Below are 27,252 nucleotides of genomic sequence, written 5' to 3' on the forward strand. Positions count from 1 at the left end.
TGACTTTTTTTTTTTTTTTTGCACCCGTTCAGACTCTTGTATTGTACAAAACCATTGCATTCAGGAGTAGCTATAAAGAAAAGGGATGTGTAAATGAAAAACAGCTGGTTTCATCTCAAATAGAATATTGGACTGAGCATAAGGTCCCCAATGGGGTAGTTAGAGAAAAGACCAAAGGAGCTGAAGGAGCTTGCAGCCCCATAGGAGGAACAACAATATGAACCAACCAGTACCCTCAGAGCTTCCAGGGACTAAACCATCAACCAAAGAATACACATGGAGGGAGCCGTGGCTCCAGCTGCATATGTAGCAGAGGATGGCCTTGTTGGACATCAATGGGAGGAGAGGCCCTTGGTCCTGGGAAGGCTCGATGCCCCAGTGTAGTAGAATCCCAAGACAGGGAAGCGGGAATGGGTGGGTTGGTGAGCAGTGGGAGGAGGGATGGGATAGGAGGTTTTCGGAGGGGAAACCAGGAAAAGGGATAATACTTGAAATGTAAATAAAGAAAGTATCTAATAATAATAATGAAAAGAATATTTGCTGCTCAGTACCGAAGGTGGTGGTGCATGTCTGTCACCTGAGCAGTCTGGAAGCTGAGGCAAGACTTTTGCCAGGATTTAAGGCTAGCCTGGGTTATATAGTAAGCGCTGGAACAACCTGTGCTGAGCAGCAAAACTTGGTTCAAACGCGATTAGTTAAAAATAGGTTTCTCTGTTAAGCGTGTTTGAAAAAGTAGCAGTAATTTTAATTAGGGTGAGTCAGATTAAACTGAAGTAAAACATCTTTCTTCTCTTAGGAAGCTGTCTCTCCCCCTCAGTGAGGATGCATGACTTAGTCTTATTTTTAGAAGATGATGGGTGATATTTTTCTTCTTTTCATTTTGCTTTTGGTGTTTTCTGAATTTTCAGGATTGTTTGCTTGTTCCCAGAGTCAGGCATTATAAAAATACTTCTCACAGCGAGTCGGAGACGCTGCTGACGGACGTGTTTATTATACCATACAGGAAGCGGGTGTCCCATCTGCCTCCAACACAAGGTCATAGGGGAGGTTGGGAATGTGTTTCCTCAGAATAGAGGGATGGACCTGTGTCAGCAGCTGGCCTTGACCTGGTGGAATTGTAAAGTGATAGTCAAGACCAAAGTTATCACGGCCACAACATGGGTGAGGTAAAACGGGCAAGCAAGGAAAGGGTTTATCTTCTTCCTGAGAGGAAGGAAGGAAGCCCTTTGTGACACTTGGCATGTACAGATTATGAAGATAAAGGGAAGCTCCCTTTGGCCTCACTAGAGAACAGGATTGATGTCCGGCATCCATTTTCATGTTTCGCCTCTCTGGCCATGGGCCTGCTCTGAGGAAATGCCTCAGCATTCAAATAAATAATTTTTAGCACTTCTGGTGCTGAGGGAGAACCTTGACATATTTGCCAACCTGGCATAGCATGGCGGTGACAGCTGCTAAGGATGTGAGTCCTGTTTGCAGCTCCTGTTTTAGATGGTGCCCATGTTTAATAAGGGGCTCAGAGAAAGGCACCATTTTACCTTCCCTTTGTTATAGGAGATCTACTTCAAAAATGTTCTCATGCAGTCTGGACGTGGTCAGCCATTCCTTCTGTTGGACACACTAATACGTCTCAGACAAAGCTTGTTCTTGTCTATGCTATGCCACTAACTGTACCATCACATTCATTTTTATGAGGTAGAAAAGACATAAGCACTCTTTCTGGTCTAACAGGAAGGCTGTGAGAAGTGGATGCAGTCACGGATATGTTTGGCACCAAAAGCCACCCTTGAACTTGGAAAGCTTGTGGCCACTCTAAAGATAACTGATTCGAGCACTCGAGTCTGGTATACTAGAGCCATAGACACATGCAGGGTCGGCGGGCAGGCGTGATGGTTAGCTATGATTGCAACTAGACACAGCCTAGAATCACCTGGGAAGAGAGCTTCAATGGGGGATTGCCTACACTGAGTTGGCCTTTGGACTTGCCAGTCATGGGACATTGTCTTTTTTCTTTCCATTTTTTATTAGGTATTTAGCTCATTTACATTTCCAATGCTATACCAAAAGTCCCCCATACCCACCCCCCCACTCCCCTACCCACCCACTCCCCCTTTTTGGCCCTGGCGTTCCCCTGTACTGGGGCATATAAAGTTTGCGTGTCCAATGGGCCTCTCTTTCCAGGGATGGCAGACTAGGCCATCTTTTGATACATATGCAGCTAGAGTCAAGAGCTCCGGGGTACTGGTTAGTTCATAATGTTGTTCCATCTATAGGGTTGCAGGTCCCTTTAGCTCCTTGGGTACTTTCTCTAGCTCCTCCATTGGGGGCCCTGTGATCCATCCATTAGCTGATTGTGAGCATCCACTTCTGTGTTTGCTAGGCCCCGGCATAGTCTCACAAGAGACAGCTACATCTGGGTCCTTTCGATAAAATCTTGCTAGTGTATGCAATGGTGTCAGCGTTTGGATGCTGATTATGGGGTGGATCCCCGGATATGGCAGTCTCTACATGGTCCATCCTTTCATCTCAGCTCCAAACTTTGTCTCTGTAACTCCTTCCAAGGGTGTTTTGTTCCCACGTCTAAGGAGGGGCACAGTGGGACATTGTCTTAAGTTAGTGAATGTGGGAAGATCCAGCTCACTATGGGCAGCACTATTCCCTAGGTCAGAGATCTTGAACTCTCTAAGAGGGGAGAAAGCAAACTGAATACAAGCAGACAAGTGAGCACGCACGTACTTCTTTCTTTCTGCTCTTGACTGTGTGTTTAATTAGCTAATTGAAGATACTCTCTTGACTTCTCCACAATGAGGGATGTAATCTGGAACTATAAGATGAAATAAATCCCTTTCCCCTTGCAAGTTGCTTTGTTGTCAAAGTATTTTGTCACAGCAACAAACATGAAGTCAGAATATGGAGTAAAGCTGGAATGGAGCAATTAATAGACAGGATGGTTAGGATGTGTAAATCCCAAAGCTTTATCTTCTAGGGCAAGAAACACACTCTGGGCATTGGCTAGAGGGGTGAAGACACCAAGAGATGAGTTAGAAACATCCTCGACCAGCTCTGCTCTAGGCAGAAGACAAGAAGGAATTGTGGTAACCTTTGGTGCCTGGTGTGCCACTTAGCATACCAAAGGAAAGCCAGAAAGGCATGTTCTTCAAACCCCCGATTCTTCTAGTCTAAATGGGAATATTCAAAAATTATATCAGATGATGAAGAGCCCAGGGCATCCCTATACCTAGTGCCTGTAATGAGAAATAAGTGGGAGTCATTACTCATGGAATCGTTAGTTATGGGAAAACCATCAGAAGACACAGATGTGTGTGTAAATGAGGTCAAGGATTGAGAAGACAGAAAGAAAAAAAAATCAAGATAAAAATTAGAGTCTTAGACACTTAGAGTCTCTGTGTGCTGGTGTGTGAGGTCCTGTCTTTCCTCTTCCCTGTCTTTGGAAAGGTCATTCTGAGCTTCAGTGGCCATGCAGAGTTATCTAGTCAGACAGAAACAAAGCAGAGAGCACCTTGTGTGACTGAATCCCAGAGGGATATTTCCGTGCTCTCTTAGAAGCTAAGGAAGAAGTGGAAAATTCATAACGAACTAAAAATTTCAGATTTTAACTGCCTCAAATGGGAAGGGGACTCACATAGTTAGCCTACCACAGAAAAGACCCCGTTAATATTTGGGTACTGACCCCCTGTAATCAGTTTGAGCTAGCAAAGGTTGTGATTGGCCACAGAAATCAGAAGTTATTTATCATCGACTCAGGCTTCCTACCGTGGAAGCAGGGTGAGGTTAAGTTTTCTGGGTACATGCTGTGTTAGTTAGTTTTCTGTTGCCATGATAAACGTTATCACCCAAAGCAAGCTGGCAAAAGAAAGGCTTTGTTTGGTTGACACTTCCGTGTTATTGACCATCACTGAAGGAAGCCAGGGCAGGAACCTGGAGGAGGGAACTGAGTAGAGGCCTTGGGAAAAGGCTGCTTGCTGTCTTGCTTGCCACCCTGGCTCTACCTGCTTCTCTGGCCCTTTCAGCATCACCTGCCCAGGACCGGCACTGTGCACAGTAGGTGGGACCCTCTCACACAAACCACTGACCAAGAAAATTCCCTGAGGACTTGCCTGTAATCAGCCAACCTGTTGAAGGCATTTTCTCAGTTGAGGCTCCCTCTTTCCAGATGGCTCTAGCTTATATCCAGTTGACAAAGTCAAATCAACCAACTAACCAGCCAGCCAAAATACCCTAAGAACATCCATACATGTTCCTATAACTCCATATGCAGTTACCTTTACAGGCTTTCTGATGCTAGGTCTTTTAAAGTTATGTTTTTTTAATATATAAAATCCTTAGGTGTAAAATTATAGAATGCTCCATGCTTATTTTATTTTAGTTTACTTTATTTTTTGGTTTTTCAAGACAGCCTTTCCCTGTGTAACAGAGCCCTGGCTGTCCTGGACTTGATTTGTAGAGCAGGCTGGTCTCAAACTCAGAGATCCTCCTGCCTCTGCCTCCCCAGTACTGGGATTAAAGGCGTGTGCCACTACACTTACAACATTATGGTTATTTTCGGAATGGATAAAGAGAATTATATCAGTCTTTTAGATGCTGTAATGGAGTTTATTCTTATTAAAGTTGTGTGTGGGGGGTTATAAATGTCCATTGTTCTTTCTTTGGACATTATCTTTTTACACACACACACACACACACACACACACACACACACACACACACACACACACACACACACACACAGACACACCCCTCCTTGATACACATGTATTTCAATTGTATCTTTTTGTGACTTAGAAAAGATCTTTCTTTTATTCTTTCAACCTCTCCTTTTTCCTCTGGCTCTTGCAATTTAGCTTAGGTTGGTCTGAAATTTGCTTTGCAGGCCAGGTTGGCCTTGAAATGATGATTGTCCTGCCTCAGCCTCCTGAGTACTGGGTCTATAGGATGTGCCAATGGGCTTGGTTCCAAAGAATTCTTTTGAAGAGAGATCACTAACTGTAGCAAGCAGATTCCTGTATAAAAGATTGATGGGAAAAGAGATGTTTCTACATGTAGATGGAACAGAAAGTTCTAGAGAGTCATCCTCCCATTCTTCCTTCCTGCTATGCTTCTGTGAGATGGGGTCTGGAGAAGCACACTTCATAATGCTAAGATTTCATCGCTTACCCATGCAGTCTGGGCCCCAGTGTCCTGGACAACATTGAGGTTGCAGGTAATCCTTCCTACAGATATGGCGGCATCCAGGGATATCCAGGACGTAGGACTGGATTTTAAGCGAATACCTTGAAAAATAAAGAGAGGCTGTTAACCTATGACGATTAAAGTGGAGTTACTGTTAGGTGGTGTGATTGTCCTGGATTTTATTTTATTATCTATTTATTATTATATTTATATTGGTGTGGTGTGTGTGTGTGTGTGTGTGTGTGTGTGGTGTGTGTGTGAGGTGTGTGTGTGTGTTTGTGTGTGTGTGTGTGTGTATGTGTGGTGTGTGGTGTGTGTGTGTGTGTGTGTTGCATTTACTATAGCATGAATGCATGCAGAGTTCAGAGGATGACTTTGTCTGATTGGTTCTTTCCATCTACCTTTATATAGGTTGTGAGGCTGAGGCTCAAACTCAGGTCATTAGGCTTTGGGCAAGCCATTTTACCCATGCAGCCATCTTACTGGTGTGAGCTATGGATTATAAGCTAGGTTTTAAATACACATAAACACACTTTGATTATTGATAAATAAGTATGCATTAAATAAATATACATTAAATATATATTGCTTGGCTTGTTAGGTAGAATAAGCTTAATTATGAATTCCTTTTTGTTGTTACAGATGGCCAAATGAAATTGAGAAACAATGAAAATAAAAGCCTTTCTAGTTTGTTTCTATTGCTATGATAAACAACGTGATCCAAAGCACAAAGGGTCTATTTGGCTGATACTTAACATGTCCCAGTCCATTATTGAGGGAAATTATGGCAGGGGCTGAAGCAGTGACCGTGGAGCAATGTTGCTTACTGGCTTGCTCTGTCTGCTTTTTTATGTAATTCAGGACCACCTGCCCAGGGGTGGGGTTGGGCCTTACCACATCAATCATCAATCAAGAACAGGTCTTCTAGACATGTCTGTAGGCTGACATGATGGAGGCCAGTCCTCGGCTGAGAGTCTCTCCTCTGAGGTTACAATACAGTGACAAAAACTAATCAGCAGATACTGTGATATCAGAAGTTATTAAATGGAATGAATGGTGATAATAAGTCTTGGGAGAGTCTGGAAGTGACCCTCGAACTGTTGCTGAACATTCTCTCTCGCAGCTGGTGCAAGAGAATGACTTATAAGATGCACACGATCTGCAGATTTAAACCAAACCTCTTCTTTTCAGATTGGTACATTCACTGTGCACACCATTTCTGTACAGAATTCTGCCTCTGGGATGCTACAATGTAGTCAGCAACATGCACTAGACCATGTGTGGAGGAAACACTCTGGTATGTCCCTTAGAATAATTTCCAGCATCAAATGAGGTACAGCTCTAGAACGTGGCTCTATGGAGGCTGAAGGTCAGCGTCTGCCTATGACAATCTCTGCGTCTGGCTTGTTCTAGGGTAATACGTCAGAGTGGAGACCATCTTGAATGAATATAGTCACTTTCATTGTTCAACTGTGTTGTTTAAAATTGTGTGTATGTGTGCATATGTGCATGTGTGTATGTGTGCATGCATTCATGTGTTTGTGTGTGCACACGCACGCATGCGTGTGCTAGAGAGATAACTCAGTGGTTAAGAGCAGTTGTTGCTTTTCCAGATGGAGGGCCCAGGTTAAATTCCCAGCACCCACAGTGTGACTCACAACCATCAGTCACTCCAGTTCCATGGGATCTGACACCCTCTTCTGGTCTCAGCAGATACCACAAGCACACGATGCACAGACATGCATGCAGGCAAGGCACCCATACACATAAAATAAAAATGGATACGAAAAGATCAGTGTGGGGACAAGTTCTTCTAGAGCAGTTGCTGAACCACAGCTGACTAGCAAGAGACACTTGCTTTGCAGACAGGTAAGTCAGGGACAGCAATGAGCTACTGTCTGAAAGGCTGAGAATGCCAGCGGGGACATCTCTCTGCAGGAAGGGGACAGAGGGAACTCTCAGCGGAAATGCAGGTCTTAAATAAAGAAAGCCCATAGATGTGTAAAAAGTGTGTCTATAACCCAGAAGACACGAACTGAAAGCACAATGAAATATTCTCTCATAGTCATTAGAGGAGTTTTATCTAAAGCCCCCAGTATAATGCTGGTTGACACAGAGCAAAGAGAAGAGTTCTGGGTTGATAGGAATGTCAGTCTGTATAGCTGCTGTGTATAAACTCTTCCAACCTCCTACAACTGAGAATATAGTCAATGGAATATATATATTGACTATATATATGATCATGTTGTCTTCTATCCATTTATATATATATGTACATGTTTATATATACATGTATGTATACACACACACATTTCCTTAGTAATTGTAGCACTATTCACAATAGCATACTAAGTTTTTTAAAATTTGATTTAATTTAAATTTTTTAACATACTAAGTTTTAACTGATTGATGAATGGATAAAGAAAAAACCACGCATGTGCCACAGAGAATATTGAACATTGCATATGCAATTGATATTATTTAGCCTTACACTAGGAGACCATGCAATTTGATTTTTGAGTTTTTGTTTTTATTTTATTTATTATTTATTTGTGTAAGTTTGCCTGCTGCTCTGTGTGCCCAAAGGCCAGAAGAGGGCATCAGGTCTCCTGGGACTAGACTATGGGTGCTGGGACTTGAACCTGGATCCCTCTGGAAGAGCAGCTGGTTGCTGTTAACTGTTGAACTCCATCTCTGGCTCTGAGACTATGCAGTTTGTATGCAATGTGGATTAACTGGAGGGTAGCATACTGGGAGAAAAAAAGCCAAACAGAAAAGCAAATACTACATGATCCTACTTAGCTGAGGAAGCTCAGACAGGCAAATGGATAGAAGACAAAATGGTCGTAAGGGGTGAAGTGAGGGCGGAAGTGAGCCATTTGCCAAATGGTGTCAAGTTCTGGTTATATAAGACAGATAAATTCTAGAAATCTATGACAAAGTCTATGCCTGCAGTTAAGTGACATCAACTTAAAATGTATATGTACAGTTTGCAAAGATGGGAGATTGTAGGTTAGTGTTTTCATCAGAGAGAGGAGAGAGAGGGAGAGGGGGAAGGGGATTGGGAGGGGAAAGGAGAGAGAGAGGGAGAGGGGGAGGGGAGGGGGAGAGGGGGAGGGGGAGGGGAGGGGGAGGGAGAGGGGGAGGGAGGTAGAGGATGGAGTGAAACAGTTGGAAGGATTGGTGTGCTTATGTGCATGTGGTAGACTGATTTCGAAGAGCATTGAATTGTGGGCATCAAATAGGTTCAGATTTAGTATGTTCACCATACCTGTACAAAGTGATTTCTTAAAACATCAGAAATAGCTCTCTCCTCTAACCGAGCAAGATGCTCAAAGGAAAGAAGGCCAAGGGGAAAAAGGGAGCCCTGGCCCCTGCTGTCATGAATAAACAAGAGGCCAAAAAGGTGGTCAATCCTTTGAGAAAAGGCCCAAGAACTTCAGCATTGGGCAAGATATCCAGCCCAAAAGAGATCTCATACTCTTTGTCAAATGGCCCTGCTACATCCAGCTGCAGTGGCAAAGAGCCATCTTCTGTAAGCGGCTCAAAGTACTCCCTGCTATTAATCAGTTCACCCAGGCCCTGGTCAGGCAAACAGCCACTCACACTGCTTAAGCTTGCCCACAAGTACAGGCCAGAGACAAAGTAAGAGAAGAAGCAAAGGCTACTGGCCCGTGCTGAGAAGAAAGCTGCTGGCAAAGGAGATGTCCCAACTAAGCGACCACCTGTCCTCTGAGCAGGAGTCAATATAGTCACCACCTTGGTGGTGAACAAGAAGGCTCAGCTGATGGTGATGGCCCATGATGTAGACCCCACTGAGCTGGTGGGTTTCCTGCTCAGGTTAACTTGGAAGACAAGGATGCTCTGGCTAAGCTGGCGGAAGCTATTTTAGTTTGTGTGTATGTGTGTACGGGAGGAGGAGGAGGAGGAGGAGGAGGAGGAGGAGGAGGAGGAGGAGGAGGAGGTGCTGTTGCAGCAGCAGCTTGGGTACAGCCAAGTGCTCATCTTGACCCTCATCAAAAGAGTACAAAAACATTCTTTAGTAAGATGCCATATCATTTTAACCTTGAACTTTGATATAATTCTAATAGGAAATGAATCATTGCAAACTTGCTCTCACTCAGGTTAATTGATTAATTAATTGGTTAATTCATGCATGTACTTGCTTATTCTAGACCAGTTAGTATTGGGAAATGGCTTTATGATATGATGTGATCATATTAGGCAAATGAGAATGTAAAATATTGTTATACAACAACATTAAGGTCTCATTTCATTCATGTTAAAATTGCAGTAATTTGTCATTCCTGAATTAAAAAAAAAAAAAGAACTCATTTAGGCTGGAAATGCCTCAGCTGCTCAGCTGCTCAGGTGTCTGCTGTGTAAGTGTGAGGCCTGCAGTCTATATGCCCCGCACCCACATAAAACACTGGACACAGGGGTGGCCTCCTGTAGCCACAGCACCAGAGGAGCAGAGACAGGAGACTAAAACTCTCTGGTCAGCCGCTCCTTATTCCAGACAGCTCCAGTTTCACTCACAGGCCTTGTCCCAATCCAGTGATTGAGGAAAACACCTAGTGTCACTCTCTGGTCTACCCATGAGCAAACACACACTTACACACACACACACACACACACACACACACACACACACACACACACACACACACAAATACTTACAAACATGTACACATGTGCATAATGCGTAAATTAAAAACTAATTTATTAGCCGGGCAGTGGCGCACTCCTTTAATCCCAGCACTTGGGAGGCAGAGGCAGGCAGATTTCTGAGTTCTGGTCTACAAAGTGAGTTCTAGGACAGCCAGGGCTATACAGAGAAACCCTGTCTCGAAAAACAAACAAACAAAAAAACAAACAAACAAACAAACAACCAGAAAACCAACCAACCAAACAAAAAAACCCAACTAACTTATTGAGTAATGCCTCATTTCTAACTAGCATAACTGAACAAATACAAACTTGCATCTGCCTTTGGGCCTCCTGGCTGTGCCTGTTAGCAGGTATGCAGGGCCCATTGTCCCCCCCTTTGATAAGACCAGCCTTGAAAGTTCTGGATCATAGGTGACCTTCAAGAATGTAATACAGACCTCACACAGACGTACATGCAGGCAAACTACCAATGGACATAAGATGAAATAAAAAAAAATGAAAGAAGAACGGATAACAGAAAGTCTTTACTAGCCGGGTGTTCGGGATCCCAGCGTAGCCTGGAGCCTTTCTCAGGGTGAGCCTTTAAGCACAAAATCCATGGCCTGGATTGATACACTTCAGTTACAATTCAAGAATGTAATGTAATTACAAGGTTGTAATCCAACAGTGTTAGAGTTTTTCTATCCTATCTCTTTGGGTTCTAACTAGTAGTAGGCTCCACAGCTTATTAGCGAAATAAACACCAGACCCAGGGCTTAGCAAACTGACTTTGTTTTTGAGACAGGATCTTGCTATGTAGCCAAGGCAACCTCTAGGTTTTTTTTTTTTTTTAACATCTTCAAATTGGAACCCTATTTCTATTTATTTACATATTTATTTATTTACATATCTGCCTATTTTGCGTGTTGCATGCACGTGTAGGTATACACATTTATGCTTGTTAGCAGAGGCTAAGGCTAAGGCAGGGTGTCAGGCCTGTCAAAGTGTCTGTCACTTTGTTCCTGTGAGACAGGGTTTCTCACTGACCTGGAAACTTCCAATTCGGGCTAGGCTGGCAGGCCAGAGATCTCCATCTTTCTCTGGCTCCCAGTGCTGGGTCACAGGCACCCACAGCTACACTGGAGTGGGTGCTAGGTTTTGCCCTCAGGTTCTCATGCTCACATATCCAATGGACCAACTCCCCAGTTCGAGAACCATTTTCAAATGACACAAGACTCCAAGTTGAAAAAAAAAATAGAAGGGCAAAAGGAAGAGAGTGTTTATGTGCAACACAGTTTTGTATTTAAATGTCAGTCAATAATAATAAAGATTTACACTCAAGTTCATATATTGTGAGTTACTCTAAGTAGTCTTAGAGTAAGAGATAAATCCTGGATTTACTTTGTAGTGTTTGAGACAGGATGTTCTAATTTGGAGTCACAGTTCTTAGGGTACCAAAACATGGGCACATGTATCTCGTCATAACGAGTACCTGCAATCTCGAACCCCGACAGTGCCATTGGTAATCTTGATGTAGCCGTCTGGACACTTGACTGCAATGTTAACCGAGCAGGACTGGCACTCCGTCTTGATGGTTAGAGTAGACTTCTTATCACATCTCTTTGTCTGGGAAAATACAGCAAAGAATACCAGCTCTGTTATCAGAACCTTGCAAAATATCTGGTATGGCTACTTCTCTGGCTTGCTGCTTTCAGTCTTATCTATCTGGAATCAGTGATGAGCAAGTAATGTCTGCCATGGCTGTGGGGGTGGTCAGGGGTACTGCTTAGGCTAAACACAGACACCATTCTTCATCCAGAACCTGGAGCCCCATGAGGTAGGTTCATGTCAGTACTCACAATTATCAAAACGAGGAACCGGAACTATATTGCAGACTCCCTGTGTCAAGTGAGCTAATGCTATAGAAGGTTATTCAAGACCAATTGTTCATAGGTTGATTATTTTCAAGGATAATATTGAAATAATATTCAGAAATGTTTCTACAGGTATATCTGCTGGGGGGCTAGTTCTGTGCTAAATGCTAAGGTAGACAGCTTCTGTTCCAGTGTGGTCTGCAGTATTTAGATTTCAATCCAACTGAGAAACAGGTGGCATGTGAGCAAGAATTGTTGTTGTTGTTGTTGTTGTTGTTGTTGTTATTCCTGTTGTTGTTGCTGCTGCTGTTGCTGTTGTTAGTTGCTATGGCCTGTGTCCGACACACCATGATATTCAGCACATATATGTTGGTTAAATTAATCCGTCAGGCAGGCATACTAGGAACAGCTATTTGGCAACATAAGGCAGCCCAGAATTAACTGCTTAAATGAATGATATAGGCAGACTGTGGTGTGTCCACTGTTGCTCCTAATGCTGGAGTTGATCCTCCTAGATAGAGCTTTCAAGCTTCCTTAATCTCTCCATCAAATTTAGTCTACAAAAGGCAGACTAAACTTCGGAGCCCGGTGGGGAGTGTAGATCAAATTCTATATCTTGTGAAGTGTGCAGACTCGACTGAACACCTACTCTTTGTTATTAGCTGTTACAAAGGAGACATTAGTAGCCAAATTTCCATGATGTACCAGGTGCAAGCTGCCGGGCTCAATGCCTGGGAGAACATAGTAACAGATGATGTTTCCTGAAATATTTCTTCATCCTGAGAAACTGAGTCTGACTGGTGAACTGGCCTTACCCAGGGTGATTCGTCCCTAGTCTAGACTAACCTCCATCCTCCAAGGGCGTGCTTTCCCTGTCTCTTCCACAAAACCATTCTCATCCTTTCTTTCCTTTGTTCAACTTCAAGTCTTCCAGCAGTTCGTCATTGTTCTTGTTTCTGAGAAAGGGTCCTAAGTAGCCACACCCCCCTCAATGATGCTTAATAGCCAAAAATGGCTCTGAAGTTCTGATTCTTTTGCAGCTACCTCTCAAGTGCTGGGTGTGCTCCATCACAATGGGTATATACATATCCAGGGATAGGACCCCTGGTTATGTGAATGCTGGGTAAAGACCAATTGAGCTATGACCCCAGCACCCCAGTGGTTAGTCTTTGCTCTCTACTTAAGAATTCCAGACACTTCAGGGCCTCGCTTTATATTTCTCTGTTATTTTAGCAGCCCAGCCCTGGCTAGGTGTGGTGGAAACCAATATCACCTCTAGAAGGTCATCAGAATATGTGAAGTCACAGAACACCGAGTGGCTATGCAGACTTCCAAAGGTGTCATCTGATTTTCATTGCTCCAGAGAATAGGCCAAGGGTCACCATTCTCATTGCAGGGAGCATGGGGCAGAGGACTGAAGACAGTTTGGAATATGCGGTGACTTGTCCCAGGTCACATATGAGTTATCAACCTCTTGATTCCTTGATTAGCCCTTTCTTCAAGCACCCAAGAGACACAGAGAAAAACTGTCTCTGCTTTTGTTAGAAGCTTTCTTTTGGTGATCATTGTGAACCCAAACACCCCTGGCTAGTATTCGTATAATAATGCAATACTCCCTTTAACTGTTGTGGCATGACTCAATTTTTCTAAAAGCAAGGTTTTGTTTCCATCAGAGTTTCTCTTCTGATGGATGAATTGATGGCATGTTCAGTTTTTCTTCCTAATATGATCAACTTAACTCTCTTCTAAAGAAATTCTTTGGGTTGGGGATGTGGCTCAGTTTGTAGTGTACTCGCCAGCATGTACAAAGCCCTGGGTTCAATCCCCAGTTCTGCATAAGATCATGCGACGGGGCAGGCCTATAATTCTATCACTCAGGAGGTAGAGGCAGGAGGATCAGACATTTAAGGTCATCCTCGGCTACACAGCAAGTTTATATGACCAATCTATACCACTAATATAATGTAGTACATCTATATAAGAGAATACCATTTAGCAACTAAAAGACTATGAATTTGCAGGCAAATGGGTGGAACTTGAGAATATTATCCTGAGTACAATAACTCATATTCAAAAGGACATGCATGGTTTGTACTCACTGATAAGTGAATATTAGCAATAAGATACAGAATACCCATGCTACACTCCACAGACCCAAAGAAGCTGAACAAGAAGGATGCCTAAGTGAGGACGCTTGAATCTCACTTAGAAGGGAGAATAAAATAGTCCTAAGGGTCAGATGGAGGGAGGGAACTTGGTAGAAGAGGGGATGGGGAAGGGAATGAGGTAGTTCAGAATTAGGTGTGGGGAAGGACAGGAGAGATTGCCAGATAGCTATGAGAATGAATGGAAATCTGCAGCTGACAGAGGTGGGGAGGTAGAGGGAATCTCAAGGATGTGACAGAGATCTGGGATAGAGGAGGCTTCCAAGACTCAATGGGGGTGACCTTAGTTGTGATTCACAGCATTGGGGATATGGAATCTGAAGAGGCCATCTCTTGTAATGATGAAGGACTCCCCAGTGGAGTGATAGGGGCACTAACCCACTCACAGGACTTTCTACCCAAAATTTATCCTATCTACAAGAAATGCATGCACGGGGGATGGAACAGAGAATGAGGTAATGACCAACCACTAACTGACCCAACTTGAGACCCATTCCATGGGCAACCACCAATCCCTCACACTATTAATGAGACTCTTAATATGCTTACAGACAGGAACCTAGCATGGCTGTCCTCTGAGAGGCTCCACCCAGCAACTGACTCAGATAGATAAGGAGACCCATAGCAAAACAGTGGACAGAGCTTGGGGACTCTTATGGAAGAGTTGGGGGAAGGATTGTGGGCCCTGAAGGAGCAACTCCACAGGAAGTCCTACAGAGCCAACTAACCTGGACTCTTGGGGCTATTAGAGATTAAGCCACCAACCAAAGATCGTACACAGTCTGGACCTAGGCATATGCAGCAGATGTGCTGCCTGGTCTTCATGTGGGTCCCATTAGAGCTGGGGCTATCCCAAAAGCTGTTGCCTGTCCATGAACTATGTTCTTCTAGCTGGGCTGCCTTGTCTAACCTCAATGGGAGAGGATGCACCTAGCCCTGCAGAGACTTGATATGCCAGGGTGGGGGATACCCAGGGGTGCCTCCACACTCTTAGAGATGTATGGGTGGAAAGATTGTGAGAGGGGGTGACCAGGATGGGGAGACAGAGAGAAGAATGCAGAGTGAATGAATGGATGAATAAATAAATAAATAAAGTATATATATATATATATATATACATACATATATATATATATATATATATATATATATATATATATATATATATTTGTCTCACATAAATCTGTTTGTCTATCTATCCTCTATGTATCTATGTAACTATCTATGTATCTATCTATGTATCTATGTATCTATGTATCTATCTATCTATGTATCTATCTATCTATCTATCTATCTATCTGACTTTCAAATTACTGTTTTCAAATGAAATAACTCATTTTACAAATTTAAGCCAACAGAAGAACAGACTCAGCTTAGAACAATGGTCAAGGCCAAGTGCCTGCACACAAGCAGGCCCTCCATGCTGAATATAATTGCGACAGCAATCCCTACCAACTGAAGCTTAGTGGGATTAGTTTGCTTGCTTACAGTTGAATGGCTAGTGTAGTGGGCAGCCCAAAGGCCTATCCTCTGAAATATTTTGAAGTCGCCATTGAAATATGCCCCTCTCTAACTTCTGGACTGGAGAGGTACCCACTGTGCTGTCTGCCACATTCTCAGGAAAGTGTCCTCAGAGCCAGAGTGAACTTGTAACACAGCAGCTCTATCTGCTGCTGAGATCCCATACTCCAAATACTGCTTATATAATTTTCCTGAGATTGCTCATCACCGAGACAGGTATGGCACCCGTGTGAGCTTCTCTCGAGTCTTTAAGGTCACCGTGGTCCCCCCACTCCAGTGGAGGATGGAGGAAGGCATGTGTGAGTGCCTGATGGATTTTGAAAATGTTTCGGATGCTTCCTGTTATCAACAGGGCGTCACCTCTCTACCCTGGAATTCCCCTGGTCACTCTCCTATAGCTATGCTCCATTTCTACATTTGGGAAGATGGCTGATAGATACCCAGAGTGATAAGGTAGCCCAACAAAGCCCAGAACATGCAGCTGCTCTGCCAGGGAAAGAGAAATGTCAGTACTAAAATCAGAGATGCCAGCTGAGGAGTGAGCACAGCAGACAAGAAACCGCCAACCCAGCCAGCCCCAGAAAGACAGTGCCTCTGGCTTAGGATCTTAGTCTTGTAAGCTTTTTCTTGATTTTAATGAAGCCCAGGTAGGGCTTTTTGACCAAGATTATATGGGAAAACAAAAAAAAATCGTCTAGAGTACATTGTGAAAGTTAACAAGTAAACGCACAGGAATGTTTATCTTACCAGTTCTGGGGCTTCAGTTGGGGAGCAGGCATTTTGCACAAGCAACCCCAGGAAGATGAGGATTAAAGGCAGCAGCTTGCCGAGGAGAAGCTTGCTCCTTGCCATGCCAGGCTCCCCTCAGGGTGACCTCACGATTTCAACTCCTCTGATGAGTGCCAGGAGAACTCTGTCTGCATTTAAATCTTTTCCTTTCCCTGGTTAGGAAGGGAAAGTAGGTGAGGCCAGGCTGAGAAACCACAGGAGCTCAGTGGAGTTGGCAACTCTGAGCTGTATATAAGTCCTGGCTGAGTGACAGGATTTCCTGAAGGGGCTGAGGCAGAGATCTGACCTGGGATTTCTGTGCCTAGCGGAACAACTAGGGATGGTCCCCTCCTATCGCTGTGGCGGATCTGCACTGGACCTGCCTGCAGCCCTTTCCATACCATACCACACCACAGAGAACTCCAGGCCTTTCCATTCCAACATATAGGTTCAGATTTTCTGTAGGGAGAATCTGTAGGAGTGCCCATCACTGTGCATAGACTCAGACACGGAGAGAATGTTCCAGAAGCCTGGTTCCTGCCTTGGAAGACAGCAGTGTCTTCATCCTCCTGTGTTTGCCAAAATTCATGTTGGTGCTGACGGTTGGGTTTTCCACCCACTCTTCTCTTAAAGATTATTGAAGCAGTGAGTGACCGAGCCTGCTCCTTTAATGTAGCCCTTCAAGGATGAGTAAGGCCATTTCTCCCAGGAAGACTTTCTCTTCTGCTCCTCCTGAATTTTTGCACACCCGTGTCATGAAAGCACAGATACACATATTGCAATCCATCTGTCTGTCTGTCCTTCTCCCTTGCCAGTTGTGAATTTCTTGAGGGCAACGGCACAGTGTCACTCTTTTCTGCACTGCCACTGCTTAAAGCCTAGAGCAGAAAATAAGGCTTGAGAATAATAAAAATAACAACAGCCAACACCCTGGAAACTCACTAGGTGCCAGGCGCTGTTCTAGTCCTCTCGGTGATTAGGGACAGGGAACCTGTAGGCCAGTCTGTGGGGGTAATTTCTTGATTAATGATTGATGTGGGAGGGTCCAGCCCACTGTGGGCGGTGCCAGCCCTGAGCAGGTGGTCCTGGATTGTATAAGAAAACAGGCTGAGGAAGCCAGGTAGAGCAAGCTGATGAACCCTGGTCCTCTGTGGTCTCTGCATCAGCTCCCATCTTCAGGTTCCTGCCCTGACAGCCTTTTATGATGGATTGTAAGCTATGATGTGAAGTAAACCCTTTCCTCATATAAGTTGTTTCTGGTCAGATGTTATTGAGGCAGTAGAAAGCAAACAAGGACAGCCAGTGCCTTGATTCTACAGCTGGGGGATGGCTGACCCAGCCCTGTATCCAGAGTCCGTGTTGTTTCCCACCGCCTTCTGCCCCTCACACACACACTGGGTAGATCCCCACCCCTGATGGAGACCATGGTGGGCCAGAGTCAGACCCACTATAGGAAGCATGACATCTTGGATCATCCACAAATAGGACACTGAGTTAACCTGTAGACTCATGGCAATAGAGTTGGTTAAATGCCCTTGTTTCTCTATAGCCCTGCTCCAAGTTTTTACAGGCCATATTGAGCTCCAGTCACCAGAGAGCTTTCTAGCATAGACCCTTTGGTAAGTAAAGGGGAGTCATGGATATTCATATCTCAATGAAATTCCACGTGGCTGCTCATTAGAATCACCAGGGAGAGTCTTAAAACCCTAATACCCAGTGTGTCCCCAGAGAAGCCACCTTGAGCTCCTCAGAGGGAGGACAGGTGAGAACTTCTTGAGGCTTCCTAAAGAAATCGAGTGATTTATTCACGGTCAATAAGATGGTGTGATATTGCCATAGTAACAGATACCTCAGTTTTCTTACTTGATCAGGATCTCTGCTCATATGGGTGGCACACCACTCCATGTGTGTCTGATCTTGTTTGACTAGAATATTACTTGAGGAGGAACAGTGTGAGAGCAACGAGATGCTGAAGGCCAACATCCCGTCAGCCATGTTCCCTCATCTAATATACCAGAGAGAGATAGATATGTCAGAAGTCTCTTTCTGGTACCTTTTCTTCTAGAAGGCTTGGAGTGTGATCTGCTCCAGGAACAGTTGTGATATTATGTTTCTAGTCACTGTTTAGTTCTGGGAGAAGTTTTATGTTCTCTGGAGAAGAAAGCCCTCACCAGGGGCCTGAGGAAGCCTTTTTTCCCAGGTTGACTGTTCCTGTTAGACTAGTTTGAGGGTCTGATTCCTACAACAGAGAAACAGTAGGAACAAGGAAGAAACAGCTCAACTTTGAGGATGTTTCCAAACCTTTGAGACAGAGATTTTTATTTTATTTTATTTATTTATTTATTTTGAGACAGGGTTTCTCTGTGTAATCCTGGCTGTCCTGGAACTCACTTTGTATACCAGGCTGGCCTCGAACTCAGAAATCCGCTTGCCTCTGCCCCCTGAGTGCTGGGATTAAAGGCGTGAGCCACCACACCCAGCTTTTATTTTTATTTTTTATAACTTTGTCAGCAATCTCTAGATCTGATGCTTTCATGGTCTGCCTTAGGGGAAAAATGGTGCTAGACTTTATCAGGGAGATCTTTTATTTTCTAGGCTATCAGGGAGTAGAGTTAGCCTGCTGAGGATCTGTGTACAGACTTCAGCAATCAGAGGCACTGACAAATACTGCCCATAGGACAGTAATTGTCTGCTTAGTCATGTTAATTAATTTTGGTTTTGGTTGTGTTCTTTTGAGTGCTGTAAACATCAGCTCTTCAACGTATTTCAAATCCCAGTCACTGTGTCCTCCAAGATGCCTGGAACTCAGCAGCAGCTTAGAGTGTCCCAGGCACACGGTGGGTAATAAGCATTCCCTAGCGTTGATTGCACAACATGGCGGGCATCAGACCCGGCTCAGTTTCTCCTCCTGTTGTACGTCTGAGAGGCCTGGGGTTTCCCCTGCCCAGGGTTGTTCCCATTCTGCCGATCTGTGTTTCTCTTCAGACAGAGTGTTGATATTTTTCTTACCACTCTTTCTGTCCTTTTTTGTGAATTGTTGCAATCTGCCTTGTTCATCACGGCTTCCAATTTACTTGCTTGTATATTGCCTCACATAAATATCTTTACAAAACAGAACAGACAAGGAAAGCCACCTCAGTTTGGCAGGTAGAGCAACGGAGGCCTAAAGAAATTGAGTGATTTATTCACGGTCAATAAGATGGTGTGATATTGCCGTAGTAACAGATGCCTCAGTTTTCTTACTTGGTCAGGATCTCTGCTCATATGGGTGGCACACCACTCCGAGTGTGTCTGACATTTTAATTAAACGTGATCTGTGGTGTACCCAATCCATCTGGCTGCTGTATCTTTATTGTCATACTGAGGTATGACCGCAGAAGACCTGTGGCTGATGTCAGACATGCCTGATGTACGCTAGCCTGGTCTATGTAGAGAGCTGCCAGCCAGCTAAGGCCATACAGTGAGACCCAATCTCCACGTAACAACTATGGTGGAGGTGCATGTCAGGACTGAAAGAGATGACCTACCCAAAACTGGTGACCCATTAGCCAGTCCACTGGTTTTGCCATCTTAGCGTAGCATAACATGGGCCAACTGGATCACCTGATCCTTCAAGCTTTGTGTAAAAGATACAGCTTAGATAGGTCTCTATAGGTATATCTGACATGTGACTTATGGGCTGCACTTGACTGAGTATAGCTTCGAATTCACCCCAACGTAAACTTGCTACATGACTGAGGGTGACAAGAAACTCCTGATCTTCTTGCCTCTTCCTCCAGAGTAGGTGGAATGGCAGGCATGTGTATGATACCTGGCTATTATACTGATGTATACCATACAGGATTGCTTTGACCCCCTCAAAACTATACTACAAGGGAGAAGCAGAAACCCCATAGGATGTTGAGGCAGGCAAAATAGTGGGAATATATTGAAGCTAAGGATTTATTGCCATGCTGGGATTTGCTCATACTATTTCATCAGTAGAGGTAGGCTGAGCCACACAGAATGGTCACACTTGAAGGTCAAAAGTCAGGCTAAGGCCAACACCTGAACACAGACCCACTTAGCTCCAAATGATATTAGAAATTACCCTGTTTATGCCTTCACACAGAGATAATTTTTTTAGTTCATTACCATTTCTGGGGGGGGGGGGAATTGTTTATTTTTATTTTTAAAAGGAGAACTGCTTTTCTAAGGTATTGCCTCGGAGAGCTCCAGAGCTCACCAGTTTCAGTGGGAACGCTCATGTCACAGGTAGGATGCACTCTGGGGCCAAGGTGATATCTGTGGGTGATGCCTCCTAGGTCCGTGCCTATGCCTGGCCCTATGCTTGTCTGGTTCCTGAGCATGGTGCTCTGTCCGAGCAAATCAATGCTTCAGGTTGCTGTTAGATGCTGACATAGCTGTAGGATTTCCTGGACACTCATTAGATCCTGGCGTTTTGAGATGTCAGCTTCCCTAAGCAGGGGATGTGTCCAAAACCTATGTCCTTGTCTCCAAGGCCTTTCCTTTTCCTCTGTTGGTTTAGATCTTTGCACACAGAAAACCTTGGTGTGTGTGTGTGTGTGTGTGTGTGTGTGTGCGAGTGCGTGCATGCGCACATGTGTGATTTTTGTTTTTCCTTTTTCTGGAAGCCATTCAGCTGATCTCGCTGTAGGCAAAATTGAAATGTAGGCCAAGTTTCTTTTAACTCCACCTCTTCACATCCTGTTCTGCATTTTTCCTCTTCCTGTCCTGAAGTCATTTAATCAATCAGTAGACAGTGGGTTCTCAGCCATTCCCATAATGCCTTTCAGGTGTGCGTGTTGTTCTATGGCCAACAGGGATTATTTAATATGTAAGAATAGTGAACATTTACCATCTACCACTCCAGTGATTTTCTTTCTATTTTTTTCTTTCTTTCTTTTTTTTTTTTAAGGACAAAATCCCATATATCAAGGAAGGTCTTTTCCTCATACTCCTGATTCTGCCTCTTAAGTTTGGGATTATAGGTGTGCATCACATTACGCAGCTCAAATAATTTTTTTGTTTGTCTTCTTTTTATTCCACCAGAAATATCAGCGGTTGCTGTTGAGTCTACCATCAACTGGTAGTGTCCTATCAAGAATCCAGTCAGTTCTTTCTGTTCCCACCATCTCTTCTTATGTTATTGTAGTAGCATCCTACATGGACTCCCTCTACTCCCTACAATCCCCCCACAAACAGCACTCAGGAATCTCTTTTACAGACATAGGTAAGGACAAGTGTGTTTGGAGTTAAGTGTTGGCCATAGCGTTGAGTCTTCCCTAACCTCTCTCTCTGGTCTCAGGCTGAAGCATCACTGCATTGTGTTGACCCCACTTCATCCTATGTATGCATTCAGTGCCGTCCTTTGAGTCCCACTCATCGTGGGCATTTTCATTAGCTGTTTCCTCTGCTTGAAATAGTCCCTCCCCCTTGAGGGCTCTTGCCTCTGCTCATTGGCTGATTGACTCCCACTCTTCTCTGTCATTGGTATCCATTTAATTGTCATCTTCATTAGAGTCTTACACTCAAGCTGGTGTGGGCATTAAGCCACTCACTCTGTTGTACTGTTTCATTTTAGTTTCCAGCACAGACTCTACTAGATCTTTGAGTTTGTGTCATGTTTGTTGGCATTTGTCTTTCTTCAGTGTAGCATTACGTCTAGGATAACACTTCTCTGCATGCCTTCTCTCATGCTGTGCCAGCTGATGGACTGAGTGAGCAAGTTTACACACATGTGTCATGTATTCTGCCCTTTACATTGCATTATTTAATACCTTTAAAATTCCCACAGGGAACACCCTATTATATCTTTGCGTTACATCAGAAAGCTGAGGTAAGTAGAGATCTCCAAGCTGACCAGCTGCACGTCTGTTGGGTACCTCAAGTAGGAGGAAATCCAGTATTTAAGTAATCCAGGGCCAGGCCCATTGACTGGCTAGGAGTCTACCCCTATGACATTAAAACCACAGGTTTTCTACTTGACTATTTTTATTATAAAATGGCCTGCTGAAGTATTTGTAGGGATGGAATATATAGTATCAGACAATCTGGGATTAAGAATGGTCTCATCAGCATAGCTAAGCATGGGGAAGTGCTGGTTTCTCAAAGGACATTCAGGTTAGTACAGAGAGTGAAGGAGATGCTATGCTGCCCACAGTAAATGATGAGGGCAGAGTGAGGAAGGGCCTCACTCCAAATCTCTCAATCAAGGACATCGTCGAATGTTGGCCTTATTGCACAGTAAATCTGACAACTGGTCTACCATTCCATTGTTCACTTAACTCTTTTTCTTTTTCTTTTTTAATAAGGTCTTGTTATGTAGCCCTGGAAGACATGGAATTGACTATGGAGCCCAACCTGGCCTCAGATTTGTGGTGATCCTCTTGTGTCAACCTCTCAAGTGCTAGGGTTACAACCTGTGCTATCAGACTCAATTCATTCATCTGGTCTTGTTCAAGGACCCTGAGCTCTTGACACTATACTAAACTCTTACAGATGAGCATAGAGATCAAAAGCTAAAGCTAGGCCCACACCATGCCATGGGGGTGTCTGAGAAAACACCGTTAGACTAGGAGCTCCCATACAAACTTTAGCTCATAATTGTGATAACAATCAACATCCCAAATTCTAACTAGATCTAAACCAGCTTTTGTCTAGGTTTTGCACTCTAAGTGCTTGTGATTGATTGATGTCTGTTTGTAGAGGCTGGTCTTCTCAGTGTACTGACGTGCTCAGCAGGACTGAGAACCACTCACAGTCATTTCCTTCATTCTGCTGGAGACAGGTGCATCCTTTAGTCTTAGACTATCATCTTTCTCCTTTGCCCTCCATTCTCCACATGACCTCAGGGCCAAGTCCGATATACACTCATCAGTTACCAGCTTCCCCTCCCTGACTTGAAGAGAACGAGGACCACTTGAAGCCAGCTCGAAGGAACCTTGTATTATTATCTGATTTCCAAGCACTATTTATGGCCCATTCATTCCCAACAATGGTACAGGCAGTTCCTTGGGACAATAGCAGAGCTGACACACCAGTATGAGGTGGTTGTGATTTTATGAAGCCCTGCGGGTCAGGGACGACAATCCATCAACTGTTTCCTGCTTCTTCATTTATTCACTTGCTTCATTCTTGAAAACAAATCCAACGATGACATACTCCATGTAAGATGCTGTTGTTAAATCCCTGTGTTCTCTTCAGACTTGAAGGTCAGCGAGCTTTCTCTGTAAAGGACCAGAGGGTAAAATCTTTGGCTTTATAGGCCATAAGTGTATCTATCTGGCAGCTACATTATTTTCTTATAGTATGATTAATAACAATGGACAACGTGAAGACAAATGAGTGGGTTGTTACAACTATTTACAACGATTTACAAAGTGTGTGACGGGTAACACCACTTTTCCTTGTGGGTGTTGGTTTGGACAACTCCCGCTTTAGCTAAATTGTGACCATATTTTATCTCACTTTCCTATAAGTTTTATTTTCTTTTTTCCTCTTAAAATCGCATGTCAAAGGCCAGGCATGGAGCCACAGAGCTTTAAAGGCACTTGCAAGGCACAGACAGGCAGATGTCTAGGAGCATGAGGCCAGCCTGGTCTACAAAAAGAGTTCCAGGTCAGCCAGGACTACAGAACGTGACCCTTTCAGAGCAGAAATATGTGGGGTAATCAGATAGGTTCTGTTGATTGATTTTTATCTCCACAAGTACGGTGGTTTATTTCTTACTCAGTAATAATAGTGCTGCTATGAACAACAACAGTAACAATAGCAGGAAGTAACATATCATCTGCCAGTCACTGTTCAAACCACTTTCGGGTGATAACTCACATTCTTGGAATTGTTAGGGGAAAGGACAGTCAGGAGAAGGTTCAGATAACAGGGATGTAAAAATTGTTCCGACTGGTTTTCTAGCATTACATATATTCTGATAAAGGAATAATACCTCCTGTTTGTTGAGCTCGTTTGAGGGACTGGATAATATTGAGGGGGTCTCTGTCATTTTGTTTGCTTGTTTGTTTTGTAACTCAGCTCTCTGGTGGTCCTTTAAGGAAGATGAGGTTAGCAAGTTCATCTTACAGCTGAGGAATTGAAGTTTAATGTCGTTCAGAAAATTCTCCCAGCTAGCATGTTGCAGAGTTGAAGCTGGCTTATGTCTGCAAAGTGGGTGCTCTGTTTGCTATTAATACTCCTTAGTTTGGACAAGGAGAGAATTAACAAAGTCCCACTTGTCTGTAAAGGGGTTATTATTATTGTGCTTATTTTAAAATATGTTCACTAATGGCCCAGAATTCTCAGATAGAGGAACCCAAGAAGCTCAAGTGTCTCGAGCTTTGGCAACCTGATGACGGTCTCCAAACCCAGTGTCGTAGAGGCCTCATTAAATCAGCAGTACAATGGGGCGTGTTGAAACACGGCGCAGCTGTACGGCGGAGGAATGTTGTCTGTGGGATGCAGGCCTTGCCCTTTATTGGGTGGGGCTGAGGTGGCTCTGGGCAGAGGGCACATACTGCCTCCCATCCCTGGAATGTGGCTGGCAGCTGACAGCCACCCTACTTGTCTGGAAGGGGTGGTCTTCACCATAGATTAGGTCTTGAAAGCTGCCTCTTTGCAAGCCTTTTTGTTGTGTGACTCAAAAGAGTCGCTCAGCTGGCACAATTGCTGTCAACAAAGGGAAGTTGTCTTTGAACAGGGACAGGGCAGGGTTCCCTGGGAGGTGTGGAATGTATGTGTGTGCATGTGCGTGTGTGTGTGTGTGTGTGTAAGTGGGTTGTACTGGGTCATGCACACATTTTGAGGAAGTTCCTGCCTCCATGTGTGCACACCTCTTTGTGGACACGTGACCTCTTTCTGGTGAGGCATATGCTGAGCACTCACTCACTAGAAGGGCTTTTTCTCTCAAAGTGCTACAAACATAAGTCAGCTCCCGAACACCTTCTTTCCTAGGTGACATTGATTGTCAGAGAAACAGAGGGAATTTCTATGATCACATTGGAGAAAATCAGAGCCTGAGAGCTGATTCTGTCTCATGTACACAGATATCTTAAGTACTGAAGTCCTGGAGCCTTTGTCTGTTAAATAATGAAGTGGATGGCAATGAATTCCACATTCTGTTTTGGTTTTAAGCTTTATGCTTGCATGTAATTGACCTTTTCATGAAAAAAGAAAACATCTTCCTCTGTCTACCATACAGACATACAGATTAACACTGGCCTCAGGATAGACATAAGAAAGAAACCCAGTTCCTAGTCACAGACCTGCTGCTCTCTCTCTCTCTCTCTCTCTCTCTCTCTCTCTCTCTCTCTCTCTCTCTGTGTGTGTGTGTGTGTGTGTGTGCGCGTGCTGTGACCTCAGGTGCATTTTCCTTCCTTCCATTAACAGTAGCATCATCTTGCTCTGGATAAAGTAGACATCATGAGTAAACACACACTACACTCAGTTAAGTTCTGTATTTTAACAAATATGAAAACAGCAAATACTTTTTAGAAGCTTTTCTCATGTAGTATTTGACCCTCTTCCACTGGACTTAGAGGACTGAGAGGCAGGCTTCGAGTCACCCTGAAGAGAACTCATGCTTAGGAAATGATGTGGAGATGAGCAAGAACACTGAGCTAGGGGGAGGGCCAGCCAGAGAGAGAGAGAGAGAGAGAGAGAGAGAGAGAGAGAGAGAGAGAGAGCCGGCCTGCTCTAGAGAGATGGAGAGGGCCAACCTTTTCTAAAGAGAAGGACAGGTCCAGACTTCTCAAGGTCCTAAGAAAACACGCCCATGTTTCCAGTTAATCGAATCCAATATCCATTTCCCCCTTAAACTATTCTGAGTAATGTCCTTTACCTCTTCCAGATTGACTTCTCCTACTTCTAAAGTCTTCTTTTGCAGATAGGGAAGGATCAAATGTTTGTGGTGCATGCTGGGAACTTTCTTACAACATTCCAGAGGTTCTGTGAACAGGGAGTCAGAGATTTTAGCTGTCCGGACAGGAGAGCTGAGGCCCAGAGACGTGAAGATGTTTGTTCCATTGGGTGGCACAGGTTTTGTGGAGATGAGTTGAGTGAACAGCAGAGGCTTTTGGAATAGAATTTGTACCTTTCCTATAACATGCACCGTTGGAAGAGAGAGGCCAGGTGTTGTAGTAAGTGTATTAAATCTCAATCAGGGATTCCTCCCCTGCTTTTAATCATTCAGTTCTCAGATAAAAGACACACAACCTCTTATCTTTATAATAAGCCTTTAAAGCGCTAGAGCTGCGCAGATATCTACCCTCTAAGCTATTTTGTCTCCTCCCCTGCCAGGAATCCTGAGTTCCAGTTGTTGGGTTACATCTGGGATGCTCTTAACTCCAATTGGCCAGCCCTCATGGCTGCGCTTTCATGATTCATCCACCCTGAGCTCAACCAGGGCCAGTATTCAGCTTTTCAGTACACAGCACAGACCAAACCTCAACAGCCAGGGGAATGGGGAGAGTTAAATAAAGGTCTCCAAGCTAAACACTTTTGATGGTACGAGTGACACTGAAGACACACACCGAACAAAGACTTCAAAAGATGGCTTATCTGTCCTCTGCAGTGGCCCAAATTGAGTTTTTTTCTGTCTTGTGGTTCTTGTAGAAATGACAAAGGTAATCGTCAGAGATGTAAAACAAGACACGTATCTGATAGGTATAAGAATTTCCCCGACCGGAGAGATGGCGCGAGGTTAAGAGCAGTTGCTGCTCTCCCAGAGGTCTTAGGTTGGATTCCCGGCACCCACATGGAGGTTTATACTGTCTGTAAGTCTAGCTCTGGGTGATTCTGACCTCTCTTAGGCACCAGGCATGAATGCAGGGAAAACATTAATGCACATAAGATAATAGTAATAATAAAGCTGAGAGAGAGAGAGAGAGAGAGGGAGAGAGAGAGAGAGAGAGAGAGAGAGAGAGAGAGAGAGAGAGAGAGAGAGAGAGAAAGAGAGGGAGAGAGAGAGAAATCTTAGCTGGGCGGTGGTGGTGCATGCCTTTAATCCCAGCACTTGGGAGCCAGAGGCAGGTGGATTTCTGAGTTCGAGGCCAACAAGAGTTCTGAACAGGCCCCTTTCACTGTTGTGG

General features: G+C 44.1%; 1 protein-coding gene and 1 long non-coding RNA gene across 9 annotated transcripts in view; one reads left to right on the forward strand and one right to left on the reverse strand.

Annotated features, from left to right (window-relative positions):
* The window catches only part of Stab2 (stabilin 2), a 166,845-nt gene extending 150,436 nt beyond the window's left edge, over positions 1-16,409 (reverse strand). For 4 of the 8 annotated variants that reach the window (XR_003948628.1, XR_003948627.1, XM_030244956.1 and 1 more), the window contains exons 1-3: positions 16,148-16,409; positions 11,333-11,466; positions 5,176-5,291 (exon numbers count right to left, since the gene is read on the reverse strand). Coding sequence is in view for 4 of the 8 variants with exons in the window: in XM_030244956.1 (XP_030100816.1) it covers positions 5,176-5,291; positions 11,333-11,466; positions 16,148-16,252 (355 nt within the window). In the remaining 4 variants the exon portion in view is untranslated. The remainder of the gene's footprint in view (positions 1-5,175; positions 5,292-11,332; positions 11,467-16,147) is intronic. The other 4 variants (XR_003948624.1, XR_003948626.1, NM_138673.3 and 1 more) reach the window with 4 other exon arrangements.
* The window catches only part of Gm16271 (predicted gene 16271), a 59,745-nt gene that overhangs the window by 19,489 nt on the left and 13,004 nt on the right, over positions 1-27,252 (forward strand). The window lies entirely within an intron of this gene.

The sequence above is a fragment of the Mus musculus genome, chromosome 10 (genome assembly GCF_000001635.26).
Source record: "Mus musculus strain C57BL/6J chromosome 10, GRCm38.p6 C57BL/6J".
NCBI lineage: Eukaryota > Metazoa > Chordata > Mammalia > Rodentia > Muridae > Mus > Mus musculus.